Source organism: Phasianus colchicus, chromosome 16 (genome assembly GCF_987193195.1).
Source record: "Phasianus colchicus chromosome 16, bPhaCol1.hap1.1, whole genome shotgun sequence".
Taxonomy (NCBI): domain Eukaryota; kingdom Metazoa; phylum Chordata; class Aves; order Galliformes; family Phasianidae; genus Phasianus; species Phasianus colchicus.
In genome coordinates this window covers 1576799-1597374 of record NC_143451.1, presented here as the reverse complement: position 1 = coordinate 1597374, position 20576 = coordinate 1576799, and the positions used below count along the sequence as shown (strand labels likewise).

Below are 20576 nucleotides of genomic sequence, written 5' to 3'. Positions count from 1 at the left end.
ACAAAACAAAAACAGAGGCTCTGTATTATCAGTCCAACCGATAAGGCAGCCAAGTCTGTGATCTGATGGTTGCTTGGGGTTTGTTGCAAACAGACTATAAACGGTGATTGCATGCTTATCTGCAACAAAACTCAAGACTCAGAAGGCAAAAATCTGTGTTAATTCTGACGATGCTGTTTTTTAAAACAATACTACACTGCTGGAGACATCTGAAATTATCACTCTTCAGGGCATCGCTGTTTCAAATGCAAGCACAGTAAAAAAATACAAATAACGTAAAAAAAAACCTCACACAATTCAAAATTAAGGTAAAGAAGGTTAAGGTAAAGAAGGGCTTATGACATAAGTACAGGGAACCAGAAAGCTAAGGGGATGGCATGCATTAGATCACGCTAACTCACACACTAATCCATCTACAAAAGGCTGTTAAAATTCTAAGGAAATACAGCCAACTTCATCTGAGTATTTACTCACCATCGTTAAAATATGAACACAGTATTTGAATTATTGCTATTTACAGGCAGCTATTAAGAGATTTTTCATAGTGCTTGGCTATGTCTCTAACCCTACAAAAAACAACACTGGAATGCCTACTCAGCTTATGATTAAGTTAATATTCACAAATTAAAAACACATGTAGGTGCTCTTCTAGGCTATGAGTTCATTGCAGAAAAAATTCTGACAGCAATATTCTTTTGCACCTTCTTGGCTACATTTCAAAATATCCAAAAGCATCCAAGTTCCATTCAAGTTGTTCAGCCATATAATTTAAAGAATACTTCAAAGTTAATACTATATTCATCTTTTATTTTACAAGAACACAGACTGAGGCCATGAAATCAAAGTTTAGCAAAGAGGGTTCCTGGCAAAAGACAAGGGGTGTTAGGTGGGAACAGAGATAACCACTGACAAGCATGCACAGTCATTTCCAGGAGTGCAGCTCACACTGGAAAATCCATTTGAGCACGAGACTCCAAGCAAATTTGCTAAATATAGTACTATCTGATATCTATTTAAGCTCTTGAGGAATACCAGTGAAACATTTGCTTTGGAAAAACTAATTCTTCTGACTCTTATTTCTTTTCAGTATATGAGTGCTTGAGTGCTTCTGAAGTTGTCAGTACTTGGAACACAGACTCCTTCAGTCAAACCTCATATTTCCTGTTATCTTGCACATTTAATTTGAGGTGAAGGAATGTTTTCTGCTTATTTCAAACAACATATTAGTTTACATAGCCAACCCAGAGGAAGGTAAGTGATCTTCCTCTGAGCTTTACTAAAGGAAGAAAAGTAACAGCAGACGTTCATGCTAGCACAAGTAAATGAGTTGGTATCACTTTCACAGTTGTCTGTACAGGGGAAAAAAAAAAAAGTCGTGCCCCACATCACTGTATAATCAAAACAAGCTAACAGACAAATGAAGAGCCGTGTCAGAAAACAGTCTGCATACCAAAGTACACATGTCTGTGCAGAGTGCACTCTTGCCTTCTGAAGTTCATTCATAAGAGAACACGACACAGTGCAGCATGGTAAACAAAAAAAGTGACAGAACAAAGAAGCAGTTGCTTTTTCTATCAATGAGAAGGATGTTTTACTTAGGTACATCCAGAAGTGCTGGCAAACGAGAAGATCATCACTGAGTACACCTCATCTTTTCTAATTACTAAATGGTTCTTACTCAGGAACTAAAGCACATTCATCCCTTGTAAGAAGCAAAAATAAAGTGAATTCACATCAGTGCAAAGCTTTTATAAAAGATTTTGCAGAAAAGTAACTCTCCTGCAAACATTACCACACCATTCTTTTGTAGAGAGGTGCCACAGTGTGCAGCACATGCTCCAAGTTTGGAGTAGAAGTTCACTTCCAAGGCTGTCACAGAAGTACTGGCTATTTTATTACCAAGTATGAAACAACCATTGGTATTTAATTCTGAATTTCACTGATTATGATTTTATGCAAGAGTGCTTTCTCTACATCTTTTAAAGGTCCATTTATAAAGCTACTACTCTAGACATATTTCAAGTTAAAACCATGCACCAACTTTTCCTGGTATCCAAAAGGTGTAAGGAGCCATAATTACCTAAAAGCTATAAAGATGTTTTGTTCTTGATTAAAAAGAAAACAGGAAGAAGATGAAGTCCTCCTCTGATGAAGCATGCTGTTTCCTCAACTGCCAAAAGCACAACACTGCTTCTAAAGTGAACCACTGGAGTTGGTTATGTGGAGAGCAGCCTGCTCATCACAACGAATTATCCTGGTAAAAGTCTTCCCAAGCTGCTGTTAATCTTGTGCACTGCACATAACAAACATCATGCTTTGCCAAATTTATCCTTTCACAGCAGCTCCTTCTCTCGGATTGTCCGTAACTCCACACATCTTTCCCTTGAGCATACATGCTGACCTTCAGGCCAGGAAAACTAACAGTCTCACCCAAGTCCAAAACATCCAATAATATTCTGCTACAGAAAAATTTTTTAAAAAGTGAAATTACTGTTCAGTGTTTTGTTATGTTCACGGTGGCACCTACGCACATATTTAATTATCTTCTGTGTTCTTGTATTTCCATATATTTCCATGTACCAATCTTTACAGGCAAAAATTTAACTTACATTATATTTGCTGCATGAGTAGCAAGACAATTCATTAAACAATACTAATTAAAGATTTCAGGCAGGGAAAAAAAAATAGGGAGAAACAAAACTAGTAGAGATGGGAAAACAATTAAGCTCCTGAAGCATTCCTTTAAGGAGCAGAAGGGAATAGGTCTGAGATGCCTACACAAACTATTTTTAGTCACAGATACAGAAACAGACAGCCAACTCCATCCAAAGGTCAAAACCAGGGACCATGTGCAGCCTTTTGCATTCCACATCACCGTCACATCCTACACCATCATTAAGCCCATCCCAGTATTTTCAAAGGTTTTGCTTCCACATCTGACAGACGTTGGGAATTTAATGAAGCCTTGTACTCTAGTGCAAAAACTAACAGCAAGTAGGTGCAGTATTTAACTGTTGCTGGCTTTAAGTAAATTAGTGCATTGCTGTTTTAATAACTAAGGTCTGCAAACATTTAGAACTCTTTTCTCTTTACAACAGCAGTGAGGTCACAGTGAGAAATCTGCCACATCGTGGAAGTGTGTTTTGCCCCTGAGCTATTGATTTCCTGAACATTCGCAGTCCTAAAGCTCTCTAAACATCACTCTCTACAAACTACAAAGATTTTGAAATAACAAAGACAAAATAAGAAAACAAACATACTGTGGTTTGGTGAACTGCAATGTATTACATTGTCATATTATTAATTAACCACACAAAAATGTAATTACATGGCTAGCACGTTGCTACTGCAAGGCCTTGACACTTCTAGACAAAGGCACATTGAGGTCTAAGTAGAAGGCAAAATACAAACAGAGATCATACATTATGACAAAGAATGATGGACGAAAGATTTTTTTTTTATCCCTAAGCTGTACTTAGTAAACACACAAAAGCACATTAAAAAAATCATAACTAGGGATATAGAGGGGCAGGCTGAAATTTTAAGTAATCTTTGAAGACAAAGGAAAAATACTATCAGCAACCTTTAAAGAGAAGCCCATTAGTTAAAGATCAAACCAAACAAAGCAACATGACTCAAGAGTCACTATAAACTTTGCAGAGAGAAGTAATTCTTCAAATCTCTTTAGTTTTCCAAAAAAAAAAACCTGCCAATCTCCATTCAGTGATCCAACCAATACAAATCCTTAGATTTTTTACATAGTTTTTAACAATATATTTCATATAAAAGGCTCAAAAATAAACAAACAAAAAGCCAACCTAAGCTAACAAAAGCTAAGAAGCAAAGTCCTCCTGAGGATGCAAAACCTATACAAGTATGGAATGGATGGGGAAAAGAGGATGAATAAGACAAGTTCTCATAGAGAAGTCAAACGACCACCGCGTTCCTTAAGGCTTTGCAGAAAGAAGTGTCCCTCCAATGAGCAGGGCTGAACAGTGAAGAGGTGACAATGTTACAGAGTGCTCTGGAGCATGGCTACAAGGAGCTGCAGGTGGAGCTCATGATTCTGAGCAATAAAACAGCAGACAAAATCTAGTATTAGTAAAGCCTGTAGGGAAAGAAACAGGAGAACAGCACTTGCTGTAGCTACAGGAAGATAAGCTCTAAATAAGCTATTTACACTCATGTAAAATTCTGGAGTCATTATGGTTGCTTTCCTGAAAAACACACTCTAAACAGCTGCCAAGAAGGCAAGTAATCCTTAGGCCATTAATGGAAAAACTGAAGTGTCATTGTGTCATTTATGTATGATGTCCTTCTCTACCCAGAACATAACCCTGACCTCCTGATTCCTTCTCTTTATCCTTTCAGATTAAAAAGGTGCTGAGATATGAGTTTATTTCCTCATCAAACAGACCATACTGACACAGATTCTTTAGGAACTTATCAACTCTAACAGATAGAAGAAAAAGCCTGAAGATGACTGAAATTTTCACAATACCACAGCAGGTAAGCTGCATACACATTTCAAGGCAACACAAAATGTTGAGAGTTTTTGTTAATAATTATAAAATACTATTGAGAAAACACGATGAAGCATAATTAGAACATGATTAAAAATTACTTAATAAATATTGCATGCTACACTTTTCCAAAGCATGGCTGAAGCCTAGCAGAATCAGAGAACATTCTCTGAAGTAGAACAAGAATTCATTTTGCAATCTGTCTGTTAAATCTAAAAACTAGAGCAATGGATATTTAGAGTATGTTAAGCACTGTATGCTTCAGAATTAAAATCTGCATTTGCTAAGCCCATTGACCGGCACCAGTTGATTGTGAGAACAGACTCTCCACGTTCGATAAATTTCTGTTTGACAACATTAAGTTTGAAATAAGCCATGAAGAATCAATTTAATTACGTTACTCACTCAGCATATTACTTGTGAAGTGTGGTAAGGGTTTCACAGCCTTTGAAATAAAAGCACTGCTCAAAAAACATTACCAGCAAGCTGCATCATCCATATCCACCTGCTGAATGCTGTGACCAACAGCTGAAATCAAGCTGTCTTCTCTTTGACAGGCAAAAGCAGCAATTCCACAGGGAGGAAATACATGCAATTAAAATAATACCCATGTCTCAAAACCCAGAAGAGTGACACAATGAAGCATGCAGTTAATCTCAATTTAGTCAAGCACTCTCTATGACAGAAAGCATGACTGATGAGAATTCATAATGCCAGGTTGGCAGCCCCTCCAAAGCACTGGTGTGTGACTTAGTTAAAGGAAAAAAGCACAGGGGGCCCTTAATCGGTTCTCCAGAGATACAAGCAACAAATCTAGGACAAAAATCATTGAAAATGGTCTATTAATTTTATTTAAAACACTCTTTGGGAGCTGCACACAAAGGAGATGGTATTCATATTTAATACATTATGAACAGCACACCTGGACAGACATCCACCTGACTGAAGACTCACTGTACTAGACAGACCTCAAAATGAAGTTCAGTACAATCTAAGAACATACCAGAAAGCTAATTCTGTTTCCTTGCTCCTGCTATACAGTTCTTTCACACATTTGTTCTAGGTTATCAGTGCAGGAAGAGCAGGCATACAAGAAGCAGAACCACTTGGAAGGCTCAGTGAAGAGATGCCGATTTATTTTTTCCTCTTTGAAGGTGAAGAAGATCAGAAATTCCATGGGGGAAAAAACAACAAAAATCTTTTGCCAATGCTGATTTAAGGAGCTGCCACAGAATCTGTATCTTCTGTAACAATATTTCTGCCTATGGGCCATATGAAAGTAACTGAATTGAAGCCCATGTTGTCACCAGGATTCTGTAACATTTTCATATGCACTTAATGTACAGAAATATTACATACTAGGGCTGTATTAAGAAAAATTCCTTGCATTTCTGCAGTTAAGAATTTTTTTTTTTTAAGTAAAAAAATAGTAATAAAAAAAATAGTAATTTCTTTCCAGCTGTAATGTCAACCTAAGACTGTGCCTTCCTCCCTTTAGTTGTGATATTAGAGAACTGGAGAACTGATCCAAAATGAAAATAAGGCTATTTTTCTCCGCCAGATTAGTTTTTAATTTCAATCCTTTCCCCACATTCCCCGAAGAACACATTAAGTTTAAAAAACCAATCTCTATGTACTTTTTGAGCCTCTCTCTCCAAACCGTGCAATGATTTTCCCATTTTAGATTCTTTCCTGTCCTCTGCCAAAGCTCTGAATACTAACAGCTGCTTACTAGCTCCATTTGTTTTTATTATTAGCCTTTACACACACTTACAAATTCACATTTCTGTTCCAATTATGCCATATTAAAGAAAATGTATTGCAAGAAAAATGACAATTACAATTCTAGTACTTAAGTACTTAGGTTGAGTTCAATCAAGCACCAGTGACCTGGACAACAACATGGCATCCCAGCAGGCAACTCGGTGACCCACGAGAGGGAAATGGAAGAATCAGACACCAGCACTGGGAGTGCTACTATGGCCCCTCTGTACCAAGAATGAGGCACACAGACCCCTGCAGTTGGAACCAGGTCAGCTGTGGCTCTCCAATTGTTGGTAATTGATCAGTGTGAGCCTCAGTATAGCCAGTGTTGTTTACTGTTATGACTTGCACATCCTCTCTATTAAAAAGACCAGTCTTTTTTAATTCCCCTTATCTAGCTCTGCTTATCTAGCAGGCAATTTTACTCTTCTTTTTTGGCGTTAGATATATTGACAGTTTAGAGAAATCATCCTATTACCAACAGAAATTCCAATTACCAACCCTACCCTAACCCTATCAAATCCAATTTAATAACATATTTAAGTGAAAACTCAACCCACTAGAAGAGCTAAACTCACTGTAAGGTTTTTAAAGTTAAATAGAAATCCAAGAATACAAACTGCAAAACGCAACAGCTGGAACCTTGAAAGGAAAACTACATGCACAAACACATGTCCCTCTACTACATGAGCCATCAGATCAGGTGCTGTACCTTTCAGTTTTGTATTTAAGATTATGAACAGGAGGGAAATCAAGTTTTCAGACGGCTAGATAGTGATAGGACAAGGGGGAATGGTTTTAAACTAAATGAGGGGAGATTTAGTTTGGATGTCAGGAGAAGTTTTTCAGTGAGAGTGGTGCAGTGCTGGCACCGCTGCCCAGAGAGGCTGAGGATGCCCCGTCCCTGGAGGTGCCAGGCTGGATGGGCGCTGTGTGACCTGATCTAGTCCTGGCCTTGTGGTTGGCAGCGCTGCCTGCAGCTCAGGGGTGAAATCTGATGATCCTTGAGGTCCCTTCCAACCCAAGCCATTCTGTAATTCTGTGATTTCACATCCTGGTCTAATACTATCATTAGCTGCACACTCTTAAGTCTTCATGCTGCGCTGATTTTAATAGATAGGTGCATATTTGGAATCAGTTAACTGACTGGATTTGAATTTGTTTTTATGAATTAATCATTACTCCTTACACATATGAAACACATTCAGTTGAGACAGACTAAACTGCATTAAAAGCAACTTTCAAGAATGCTTTATCTGACTACAACAGAGCAGAATACGCAAAGACAGATCACAGAAGTGTCCACAGACTGGTGCCACTGTTGCCTGTTTAACAAATGCTAAATTACTCATGCAAATGAGATGTCTCTGAATAAAAATTATGCTCAAAAGAACTTTGCTGAGGAAGAAAACAAGAGCTTAATTGTAAAACCTTGCTAAATGAATCGAGTTACTGAACCACCACCAATTCTGCTCATGGGTCTAAAATTCAGAAGAGTTAATAACGTATGAACTTTAGAGATTGACTTCATAATACTTTGCACACACCTGCTGCCTTAAAGATTTCAGAACAGAGATGCTTGTTCATTGTTTAGTGAGAGCACTGTGTTCTCACTCTCACAGCTGTGCACATTTATCACCTCTTCACATTGAAAAGGAAGGACAGCTGCTGGTGGCCATGAGCCTGTCAGACAAGACTTGGATCCCAAAAATAGTGGAAAAAGCAGTTTAGAAATTGAAGAATTATTAAATCACAGAGCTGGTCTCAGCAGCAGCAGAGCAGAGTCCTCGAGGACTTTATATGACAGAAAAACTGTTCTGGGTTTGTTTCCAGCAAGAGATGCACTGCAACACAGCGATGACAACAAAAATTGGTGCAAATGATAGGGTAAGCTGCTCCATTAAACTAAGCTCTACAGAAAGAAGAAAAAGTCTATTTTTGGTTAACTCAGTTATGTACAAAGAAACTGCAAAAATAGTATTTTCACAACAACCAATTTTGCAGATCTTTTATTTGCACAGCATTCTTGAACATAACAGGCAGCTTTGCCCTAAATCCCTCTCCTTTGTTCCATGGGCAGTATCACATTCAAAACAAAGAAATACAACCATCATCCTGTACTAAAAAGTCCTAATCAGCATCCTAAGTCAGCTTTTTGTGCAGCTGGAATTTACTGGTAAATGCAGAGCTTGGAGAACATCAAACTGAAAGGAAATCCAAGTAAGTGAATGAAAAGATAGATTTCCCTTTCATTCCTCCAGCATGGCAGAAGTCAGGCTGGGTAATGAATCCCAGCTCTGTCTCCCTGTAAACAAGAATTTATTCCCTACAGCAGTATTAAAAGGCTATCACAGATGTTTCTACTGCAGAACCCATATCCAATTCTGATTCATCTCCTTACTTGAAAACCTATCCTTTCCAATATTCTGCAATCATCTGACTGCTGGCAAGTTAAACTTACTTGGAATTGTTCTCCCCTTACTTCCTGTAGATAAAGCCTTTCCAAAGGTCTAACCTATGACTTCTGTGGCAGAGTGCACACACAAAAAAAACCCAGCTACAATTTCAATTTTACTGTGGCAAACAAAAACCTTTTGTAACTCAAAGCAACCACAGCTCAGTCACCCAGTTGGTCTATGCTGCTTTTCTTCAAAAGAATGCATGATTGACCTTTGCTTCAATAGCCAAAAATATTCCCTAGAGGCTGACCAGCATGATCTTATCCCGCTCACTGTAGTACAGTAAGGCAGGGTGAGTAAAGCTCACTGCCAGGTGAGCCATCACACATAGGCTATAACTGGGACAACCTGCTACTGAATGCCAACAGTAAAATGCAAACTCTAAATGCCAAAATTGCACTTAGGGAAAAATCTCCTGTAGCTTCTAGAAAATATACATATTTTTATTTTCACGCACACAGTTCTACTTGAATTTTAAATATTCATTGAGGGAGCCCTAACAACAAAACATGGTAGCAGTAAGAAAAGAATGAATCAAGTACAGAATGCACAAGCACAATATGGCTGTAATTGTTATAGATTAAAACCATCAGACAAAAACATTTATATTGGTCTCAGAAGAAAGTGGAGATTAACCAAAGAATTAACAGACAAAAGAAAGGATGTTGCCAACTAATCCCATTTACTACTTTCACTTTTATACTGAAAATATGTATATGAAATGCATTTACCATTTGAGAGTTGACATTCAGAGTTAGTATGAGAACTGCAAAATAAAGTAGAATGACAGCATTTCAAAAAGGAAAGATACTGCAGACAGTTAGAGGTAGGAGACTTTCAGAAGAGGTAACTGTCTTCATTTGTGGCATGAATGTGAACAAGATCACAGTTAAATGGTGACATAGATGTACTGCTCACATATACTTGCTGGTGTGGTTACAAGTTTTTTTTTCTACAAATCACCTTTTGTCAGTACTTCAAATTACTTAAGACTGAACTAACAGGATGAAAAACTGTACTCAGGCTCCATTTCAATTACTAATTCAGATTTAAGAAAATATGTTTAATTTTTTACATTATCCAAATAGTGTCACATACTCTTAGGTAAGCAAAGCACAAGAGATAAACAAGTTCCTGAAGTCACTGGCTTAAGTTTTAAATCTTTTCCAGCTCTTTTCTAGACTTTGTCAGCCTCTATGCTGTTAACTGCAAAAGAAGAAAGTAGTTAATCTGTTATGTTAAAGCATATTTGTGATTGGAGTACTCGGACAGTCATGCAGAAAAACATTCCGTAGTTTTCCTAATTTCAGAGTTATTTCATTTAGGACCAGCCCACCTCATATCCACAGGTATGTAGATAGAATCAGTTGTCTTAGTTATTTACCACACAGGATTAATGACGGAACTAAAAACTTGCTTCAGTATGATATGCTTCCATTGTTACAGTGTGTAAAACAGACTGTTAATTACATCTGCTATATACCTGTACGACTTCTAATCTCAATGAAGTTATTATTCAAAGCTAGAAATACTAGAAACACTTCTGAAATAGGAGAACTTGTAAGTAAACAAACTCCTCCCTTACCTTGTGAAAGGCACTGATTTGCCAGAGCAACCTGTCCAGAGTGCAGATACAAATTAAGACGTGTAAAGATACTGCTCAGAGATGGAATTGTGATGAAGCAGAAGGCAACACAAGCCTAAAGCAAAGTAAAAAAAAAAAAAAAAAAAACACTGAAGAAAATTCTTAACTCAGAGTTACAGCAATCATTTCTGATTTCATATGTGATTAGGAATGTAAATCTGTCAATAGGTTTAAGGAAAGATTTTGAATAAGAATTAGGTATTATGTGAAGTCCAAAATCAGCAACTTTGAATCTCTCATTATTATTTCAACAATTATAACAATATTTATTACTAATTCTTATAATTACCAATATCTACATTCAAACTGTGACTCTAACTCAAATAGCTCTTTTCAAGTAATCAGGTTTTGGTCTTGAGCTACAAGCTGATTTTTTTCATTAGCATGTTGTGCTTTTATTAGATGTAAGGTGCTCAGGGGCAAGCCATGTATCAAACTGCTTATAGCAATGATACTGTGCACGACTGGGAGGAATGAGGTCTAGCATAGCATGCTAGCATAGCATTTAGACCAACTGGAGCAGCCCAGATGTCTAGATGGAATGAGTGATATCCAGCCATACACAAGCTGCCACCTTAGCTACTTCTCTGTCCAGGACCCCAAGTGCAGGTCCAATAATGAAAACTCATTCATTAGTAACAACATTCTCCTTCACAGCACATAAAGAAGCAGCTGATCTTTGTTGCTATGTTTCAGGTAGAAGACTGAAACGCAAAGAACCTGAAGAGTTTGTGAGTATTTAAAAACTCTTCGACAACCCTTGTCGAGACTTGGAAACACTAAAGGCAAAGGGAGCTCTTTATTTGAAATTCAAGCACTGTCTTCACAGACTCATAGAATGATTTGGGTTGGAAGAGACCTTTAAGGATCATCTAGCTCCAATGTTCTTCTGAAGCAGAGATCAGGTTACTCAAAGTTCCTCCCAAACTGAATGTGGAGACTTCCAAGGGTGGAGCATCCACAGCTTCTCTGGACATGGTGAGACATGCCAGTGCCTCACCATTCACAGTAGAGATTTTCTTTCTTACCTCTAATCTAAATTTACCCTCTTTTACTTTAAAACCATTACCCATTGGTAAAAAGTCTCTCTCCATCTTTCTTATAAGGCCCCTTTAAACACTGAAAGGCTCTATGAGATGGAAATTTGAACTTATTATTTTTCCTGTCTCCCATTCGCTGTGACTGAGTTATTAAATTAAATACTTCATTTCAAATACAATATGAAAAGCCAAATTTTCTAGAATGAACATGAGCACTTCATCTGGGGATAGAGACAGTGTCATCCTTTCTTGACACAAAGCTGTCAGTTGTTGCTTTGGATCTGTATTTTCTTAAATAGCAGCATTTGGTTTTAGAGATTAAGGATCAATGGCACCAAGAGATAATGAGATTACAAACAGAATAAAAAAAATAATGCACTGCTTTTGCAAAAACTGTAAACTTTGATGGCAGCAGATAATACTACCTGCTTAGAAAGCAGGCTCAAAACATATTAGACTTTTACCTACCCTGACAAACGCAGCAGTCTTTCTGGAATGATTTCCTCTCATCACCTTTCTTGTCTCCATCGCCAGTTGGTTCACAGACTACACACGCACACACAGACACGCACACACAGACACGCACACACAGACACGCACACACAGACACGCACACACAGACACGCACACACAGACACGCACACACAGACACGCACACACAGACACGCACACACAGACACGCACACACAGACACGCACACACAGACACGCACACACAGACACGCACACACAAAAAGCAAAACATTAAGAAACATACAGCTTTCTTAGGTCATTTGCAAATAACAAACTACATGCTTTACTGCATGCTGTTAGAGAAGAGAAACTCTCGAAAAGAAACCAGATATGTTGTGCCTTCACCGTATTATTTAGTTTTTACTCTCTGCCCACTGAGAGAATTCTAATGGCTGTTCGTTTAAGTAAATATGATTCTGAAGGTCTGTCAATGTAGGGCTTTCAATTAATTCAAGTTAATGGAAACTATTCCTTGTTTCCCAGCTAAAGCAGTGGCATCACCTCTTTTCTAAGCTAGAAATCACATACAAAGTAGGATTTAAAAGGAGATATGATGTACTATATCACACAGAGGATTCGGTTGCAGCAAATGCTAATCTGTCATGTCACTGTATACAGAAAAGCAATTAAACTTCCCAATTACAGCAGGATTCTGTCCATGTCTGCAGATCAGACTCAGTCTAACCACTGCTATGTAGAGGATTATAGAAGAGAGAACCCAAATTCCAAATACATAGAAGTACCATTTATGGTACTCTGGCCTTGAAATCTCTCCCAACGTAACTATGTTGCCACGATATCTATCGTGCATCAGGACTTCAGAGTCAAGCAAGAATTTCAGAAAGTTTGGGGTGATAAAAATGAAAGATCAGATCAAAGTCTACTTTTAAAACACCTGATGCAAGGTCTTTATCATTTTGATACTGACCAGTAATCTGGGTAGGGAATGGGAAAACTGCAAGTATATCCGCATCTATTAATATAATGTAGATAAACTATAGCTTACATGAATTAGCTGGACTAAAACAGGCTCCAGATTGCAAAACATAGACCGAGCTTCAACATAGAAACTCAGTTGCTGCTCAAAGTCACGACCGAATGAAACCTAGAAAGGACACACACAAAAAAAAACATTTTACTGTTGTACAAACATTTAACTGCTTTCCAGTAATTAAACTTCAGAAAAACTTGAATGTTTTGCTCATTTTTGTTGTTGTTCGTAAATATGCCACTATTTTCCAAACCAAATATTTATTCAAGAAAACAAAGTTTCCTAGATTTGTGAGAAGTGCTTTCAAAACTAGCAGCACACCTGATACTACGGAACTGGGAGACACAGGCTTGGTTAAAAAAAACAAACAAAACAAATTCAGAAATACATCTGTACTCAGGTTCCTAATTCCCATTTACACAGTGGGCCTTCAAGAAAAGTTATTTTTCTAACTAGGTATAGCAGGAACAAAGTAATGTGGTAAAAGCCTGTAGACTTGTATGCTGGCAGGAAATAAGTCAAAAACAATTCCTATTTAGAATGCTCTATTTCTGACCCTCCAGATTTTAAAACCAAGCATTGTCGGCTGGAGTGTCTGAGCTGTCAATCAAAAGCACAGCGAGAGAAAGTCTCCAGGCAGTCTATATTTACGGATACAACTATTCTTTTTTTTTTTTCCTGAGAGTCATGGCTGCATTATATCTTATTTCTCAAGTCACACGTAAAATAAGTTTTTAGAGAACTGAAGGAAAATTACATTTATTTCACACAATGAAAGATCAAAGGAACCACACCAGAAAACAAAGGATTGCTTCTAATGTTACAGACCCAACTGCCTTGCTTGTGTTTATGCAACTGCTCACTCTGTCCTACCCTTAAAAAAACTAAATATCTTAATGTTCAGTTTAAAAATTGGGACTAATAATTTGCTACTCTGGGACTTTTTTTTTTTTTTTTACCTCTCCCAACCAGAGCTAGGAAGACACATCAAGTATTCTTCCGTGAGTAAAATCTTCCTTAGGGAAATTATATGTAGGTTGCTGCAAAAGTACTGCTTCCTATTTACTCCAATACAAACTACAGCAGATACAAAGAACACAATAACACCATTTGATAGAGCAAATTCTCATCTACAAAACACTCTTTTTCCAACACAGTCACCACCACCAGCTCTGCATTTTCACCAGCAGTGAACAAGAGCTGCATGCCAGCTGCAGCCACAAACCTGCACTAGCAGAGGTGAACTGTTGTCACCACTATGAAATGCACTGCTTGTTGTTCCAGCACCCACTGTTTGGTCTCCGTCAATGTTCACAAGCGTCCACGAATGTCAGTGGGTGCCATTTTTACTGCATGGAGGAATTCAGTGACACATCTTTGCTCCATATGCACTCTCACGTCAGACTGTCCCTCTGCTGCTGTCTGTTACACAGCAATCAAATGTAATGGGGTGTAAGCAGGAAGGTTCAACCTCTGCTGCCATCCCACCAACATTTGCCTCTGACATTTTGGGCCAACATGATGAAACAGGAGCCAATAGTTTTGAAGCAGCCCTTGTATATTATTCTGCCTGAAAACCTTAATAAAAATACTTTAAACATCACATTATACAGCTAATATTAAAGCTGAAAAGTAAGTAACAACCTGGAGATACAGTCATAGAATTAAAATAAAGAATAACAAACAGGGACAAAGCCTGCCAGCTATGACTACGTGAAAGAAAAGCCAAGCACTGAAGACACCTGTGTAGAGAATACCAAGAGAAGAGCTTACAAACACCTCTGTAAAAAAAACAAACAGATGAAAAAAACCAACATCACAAACACAGGGGATGAGATCCAAATTAAATCTATTTGCTAAAAGGGAGAGAGGGTCTAAAAATTAATTTAATGACAACAACTGGAGTTTTTGTGAGGCTACTAATGATAGAATTTGTCTTATTCCTAATAATAAAATGATCCCATTTAGGGATGGGAAGGGGAATTTTATTTGCATAGATGTGATTTCTGTGATCGTCTCTTTAAAGCTGCAGTATAAAAGGCTAATTACTACTAAACTTATAAATACTCAACAGGCAGAAAACAGCAGAAAAATATGATTAAATACACATGTACAGTTTAACCATACCACACCATGCCAGCTTCAACACTGTGTTATATTTCTTTCAACACCTGCATACTCAATAAAATACACTGGTTGAGGTTTTCAGCAGCCTTAAGCAAGTCATGTACCATCTCTAATTCTGCTACATCAGCACCTGTTTCTCATGAAAATCCCAGCTATAAGGTACAACCCATCAGTTGCACACAAGTGCCGCTCACCATTTTTATGAATCCATTTATCAAAGCTGCTAACAATCTTTTCTCATCTTCAAGCGTCAGAGCACTGTAACAGAAGATTTACATGGTAAATTCTTGAATATTGCTAAACAACTTCTTTATCTGTAGGAGTTCAAATGACACATACTAACTTTATGTCTACATAAAATATTTACTGCATGCTAAGACCACTAACCTAATAATTTCAGTTATAAAACAAAGGAAATAATTTCAATATGAATGTCAAGAAGTCAACCATGCACTGAATTCCAAATTTTATAGAAATATAAAAATTGCTAAGAGTCTCTTTAGATTTTACAGAACCTTAGATTTAGTACGAAGACAAGAAAGCTCAGTGTTCTCAACTGGAGCAAGTAAGAAAATGGCTTAAGTCTTGTGTAACAACCTGAGAACTTAAAAGGGAATTGATTATAGAGAAGTAAACCCATTTTTTAGAAGAAAAATCATCCTATTTATGGGGGAAAAGCTTTTCAAATACATTATTATATACCATTCAGTGTGTATTTATTTAAAAGACAACATTACCTTCTTGTCTTTTTTTGAAAAATCCTGCTACACTATTTAAAAATTGTCATTAACATCTTGTTACTAAAATATCAGAAAGGCAGCACTGTAAGAACTAGACTGATACGTAAAATTTTATTTTCAAGATTGTCATTGATATCAATTCTATTTCAAATAAGATTTGAAATAAATTCACATATCTGAAAATCCAGCAAGTCAAATCTAACTTGCACTGAAAACAGATAAACAAACTGTTAAGTAACAATTAACTACTACAATTTAATCCCTGTATTATGTACTCAGCTCCAACTTTGACCTTTATTTATCAATTACCATTTCCCAATAGCTCAGACACCAGATGGGAAGAGGACAGTAGTTTTATTATACAAATTCTGTAAAAGCAGAAAGAAAACCTCAGCATGATTATCTTATTAGGGTTTTGCCAATCAAAAGAGACAACTCTGAGAGGATCACAAGAGTTGTAATGGGATCACCAGGTCAATTATAGGTTTCCAGTTCAATACCAAATCAAACTGCTACCAGTCTGAAGGCTGTCATCCTCCAACAACTGTTACTGTTGGAGGTGAACCCTACAAGTGGCCTGGGACTTTTCTGAACCAGGATGTGGAAAAAAAAAGTCAGAGGTTACTTCAAAATAGTTAGAAATATGATGCTTTGCTGATATTCCTAGGGATCTTCCAGGAGTCCTTTCAAAGATTTCACAGCCCTTGGTTATGACTGAAAGTGGCCAAAATAAAAGGATAAATTGAGGATGGCAATCTGTGTTTTAATGGCCACATATTCATTTAAAGCTCATAAATAGTTTATTATTCACTATAACTCAAAGCTGACATTGGTTTAATTGCCAAAAATATATTTAATCGTATTTTAAGTGCCTTCCTTAGACAAATCTACAAAATTGTTGCTGCTTTCCTTTTAAAATTTTCTTTCTCTCACTATAGAGAAAAAAAGCACGAATTAAAGAACAGTATGTGCTACCACTTCATTGTACGGCTTTTCCCTCACCACTAACTGGATTCATGTCTTAATCCATCATGAAACACTCTCAGATGAGCAAGATTGTACACCAAGCAGTCAAACTTCGTGTAAGCAGTTATTAGTAGGAGTAAAGTTAATCTTACTTCACAGAGTCATGCATCGTCTTGCAGATATGCAGAAGAGCATTGAGTATAACAGGGTCCTTCGTAGATTCCTGCTGATGCCTATAAAATGTTTTAGAAAAAGCAGTGAAAAATCCTGCATTGTCAAAATGCAAAACAGTGAATAGAGCAACATATTTAATGAGTAATCCCTACCACCAGGGCTGTAAGACAATAAGAATATACAAGAGTTACAAAATAGTATAAAAAAAACCAAAAAACAACAAAACACTACTTTGAATGTGCTAAGATGCCCTTCTATGAAAAAATAGAAACTCGTTCCAGTTTCTCTTAGTGGATTCGGATTATCATCATTTAGCATCTGCTTGCAATTCTGTAATCTAAAGCAAAAAGGTGATCAAGAAGGTGGTGTTTCCAAGAACCTATTAATTGAAAAGAACCATGTGACTTCTATAATATCTGAGCATGAAACCTCATCTCACAAATGCATTTTCAACTGGGAAAATATCTTTTTCTTTAATATATGATGAGCTTGTAACAAGGAACTCTCTTTTCCTCTTTTATACCAAAGTAACAGTTCTGTATGATGATATCAGATGGAATTAAAAAACCTTTCATAAACTAATTAAAGCAACATAAGTTGAAAGAACGCTCATGGAACAAGTCATCTGTTGATCAATAGTAAGTAGCATCAATGTGATTACTTCAATTTCAGCTTTCATTGTGAACAGTTAAGCAGTAAATCAATAGATTAACAAAACTGACAATTCCCCTCCCCCCTCGCCCCACCAGCCTGGATTTATCTTCACAAGATAAGAGGACTAAACAGTGACTCAGTCCATCTTCCCTAACAATCCCACAGAACATTGCCCAGATTCTCCAGAGTGAATTTGATCTGAATATTCTTTACTTACTTAATAAAAGATTCCATAATGCACTTGCAAACCTCCACTCTCACACTTTCCTTCTGGAACATATCCAGAAATGGCAAGAATTTCTCCTGAAAGTACAAATACACGAACAACTAAAATTAGGTATTTTGACAAACACATTATAAAAGAAATATTTTGGGTAAGTTTTATTATCAGGGTTGTTGGTTTTCTTTTCCCCAAAAAATAATTTTCATCTTTTTTTTTTTTTTTTGAGAACAGTATTTTAGTTTGGAAGACTACCAATGAAAGAAGGAAACAGATGGCTGAAATGTATTACCATTACCAATTGTAGAGATTCAGAATAAAATACAAAACATAGAACAGTCTGAATCAAATGTAGCAAATTATTAAAAAGCAATCATACAATTGAAACAGCTTAAAATCACAGCAAATTGAGACATCTATGGGAACAATTGTTAGGGCATAAAAGAACTAAAAAAGGCCACATGCCCACTTTTCATTGTGGATATGTCCAGGGCAACTTACCCAGGTCTAAGACATTCAAATTTTCTTCAAAGACAAGGGCTTAGGTTGTTCAGATGCTGAGATACTTTTTTTCTGCAGCATCTCAATAATACAGTGAGGGTAAATTTGTCAGATGTACCTGAGCATTCTATGAACAAGACTTGACTTCAAAGCCATAGAGTCAGTCTTGAATTTTACTCTGAAGAGCTGGTTTCACTAATTTGACATCTGCTGCCTTTCCTTTTTCCACCTCTTACCCAGACTCTGACTTCTCTAATTTTCTTTGTGATTTGATCCCAAACTTAAATTCTATGATAGAACATGTTAAAGGATAACACAGGAACAGCTAACTCTCAGCAATTACACCCAAAGATACAAATAAATGATATTTTCTTTTTCACTGATTGTCTCCTATAGTGTAACAACAAAATTTACAGAATTTAAGTGAGTAAGCAAGAAAAAGTACAGGAAAGTGAAATTAGAATAATGACTATTTAAGTAGTAAGCAGTAGACAACTCCCAAGATGTTTTTGCACTTATTTACTTGATAAAAAGTCTTCTCAGAATGTGAATTTCCAAACAATCTAAACATGCAACTTGGCTAAACCGTCTCGTGTAAATTGTGGAACACAGTTCCTCCTAAAAAAGATAGGAAACATGGTATTACTTACCACTGAAAAAAGCAGAGAGAAATCACTGATGTAGGTAATAACTTTCTGAATAATTGACTGCAACTTTAAAAAAAAAAAAAGGAAAAAGATTGTAATGTAAGTTAAGAGTATTCACAACAGAGAGCATTCTCTGGTCATTCAGAGGAAACTGGGTTGGAAGCCTCTTCGATGTTCATTCATGCTATTTCTTTTCCCCTAAGCAGGATCAAATACTGCAGTGCTATTCCTAACAGATGTTTTAGATGTTTTTCCAACATGCTCTTCAGAACTCACATGAAAGGAGGATAATCAGCCTACCCAGGCTTTATTTATTTGTTCATTACTTTCTATACTTAGGCAGATTTTTGATTTATAATCTCCTGCTCACTAGACTAAAACAAAAAGTACATGTTAGATCTTCTCTTGTATGCACTTTTTCTACTATTACTTGGAAGTAATCACAAAACCCTTCTAGACCCACTCCAACTAATTTGTTTCTCACCTGACATACAGTCTCAAGAACTGGACATTAAAACCCACTGAAGCTCTTGTGATTTTAACTAGACATAGATTTATTATTATTTATGTTAACTTCTGTTTACACAATGTTCCATGCCTCACTAGAATACCACCGTTGACTCAGGAGTTAATTATTCCTACTTCTAAATACATTAATCTCTATTTTAGCTTTATTTTCTGGACTGAAAGATAGACCAAACCACAGCATTACATTGTTCCAAAAGGATTCCAAAATAACAACCAGCCTTTAAAAATTATTTTGTTGCAGGAGATATCAATGTTTAAGAATCAGTTCAATCTAAGAAAATGCACAGATTTTGCAGATTCGTAAAATTAAGTTCTATACCTGTGGGTAAGCATCTTCAAATGCTCGATCAGGAGTCATATGCTTGATAACATCGGCCAAAACTGTATTAACTTCTCGCTTCTGTATAGTGAATAAAAGAGGTTACATAAGAAAGTAATGAAACCAGAATAGAAATCAAATGACTGAAAACCGGTTGGATAATTTATTTCCATTTGCCAAAGCATCAGCCCTCTACACAGCTCTAGCTAAGCAAAGAACTTTAGCCTATATTCCAGTAAATCCTCATTTAAATCAGCGCAATAAAAAGTAAGAAATATCACACAGGGTTTTGGGGAAGGGGTGGTGGAGGCCTCCTTGTGCCGTGCCGTATCTTTTGTCCCTATTCATCTTTCATGAAAGGAAATACATTTTTTCATACACTAAAGAATTTTAAATATTAAACACACATGGCTTTTCTATTTTTAATATTCAGCAGCTGATACAGGCACTGTACGAGAAGACCTTCAAAGGAAATAAATTAGCACGTACCGTAAAGTGTCTGCATGTATACTCCACCCACACTTCAGCACAGTTGATGTAATCCTACAAATACATGTGTCCAATGATTACCAGTATTTACAGGAGGTTAAGAGAAACATACATGAAAAAATTACGCTCAAAATAATAACTGCAGAGGTGTGACTCATACAGACCTAAAGATCTGGAGATAATGACTTCAAAACTGCACAACTTATGTAGGCAAGAAGAGGTCAGAGGGATTATATAAAGATACTATCAGGTATTGAACTCTTGGCAACAGCAGGCA

The 20576-nt window shown here is 36.8% G+C and overlaps 1 protein-coding gene across 2 annotated transcripts in view; it reads right to left on the bottom strand.

The window, feature by feature from the left end:
* Positions 1-20576, bottom strand: part of VPS35L (VPS35 endosomal protein sorting factor like) — a 61397-nt gene that overhangs the window by 18243 nt on the left and 22578 nt on the right. For both annotated transcript variants that reach the window (XM_031605478.2, XM_031605477.2), the window contains exons 18-26: positions 20300-20353; positions 19811-19891; positions 18967-19029; positions 17813-17898; positions 16920-17000; positions 15256-15319; positions 12950-13048; positions 11900-11977; positions 10332-10446 (exon numbers count right to left, since the gene is read on the bottom strand). In XM_031605478.2, the coding sequence (XP_031461338.2) occupies positions 10332-10446; positions 11900-11977; positions 12950-13048; positions 15256-15319; positions 16920-17000; positions 17813-17898; positions 18967-19029; positions 19811-19891; positions 20300-20353 (721 nt within the window). The remainder of the gene's footprint in view (positions 1-10331; positions 10447-11899; positions 11978-12949; positions 13049-15255; positions 15320-16919; positions 17001-17812; positions 17899-18966; positions 19030-19810; positions 19892-20299; positions 20354-20576) is intronic.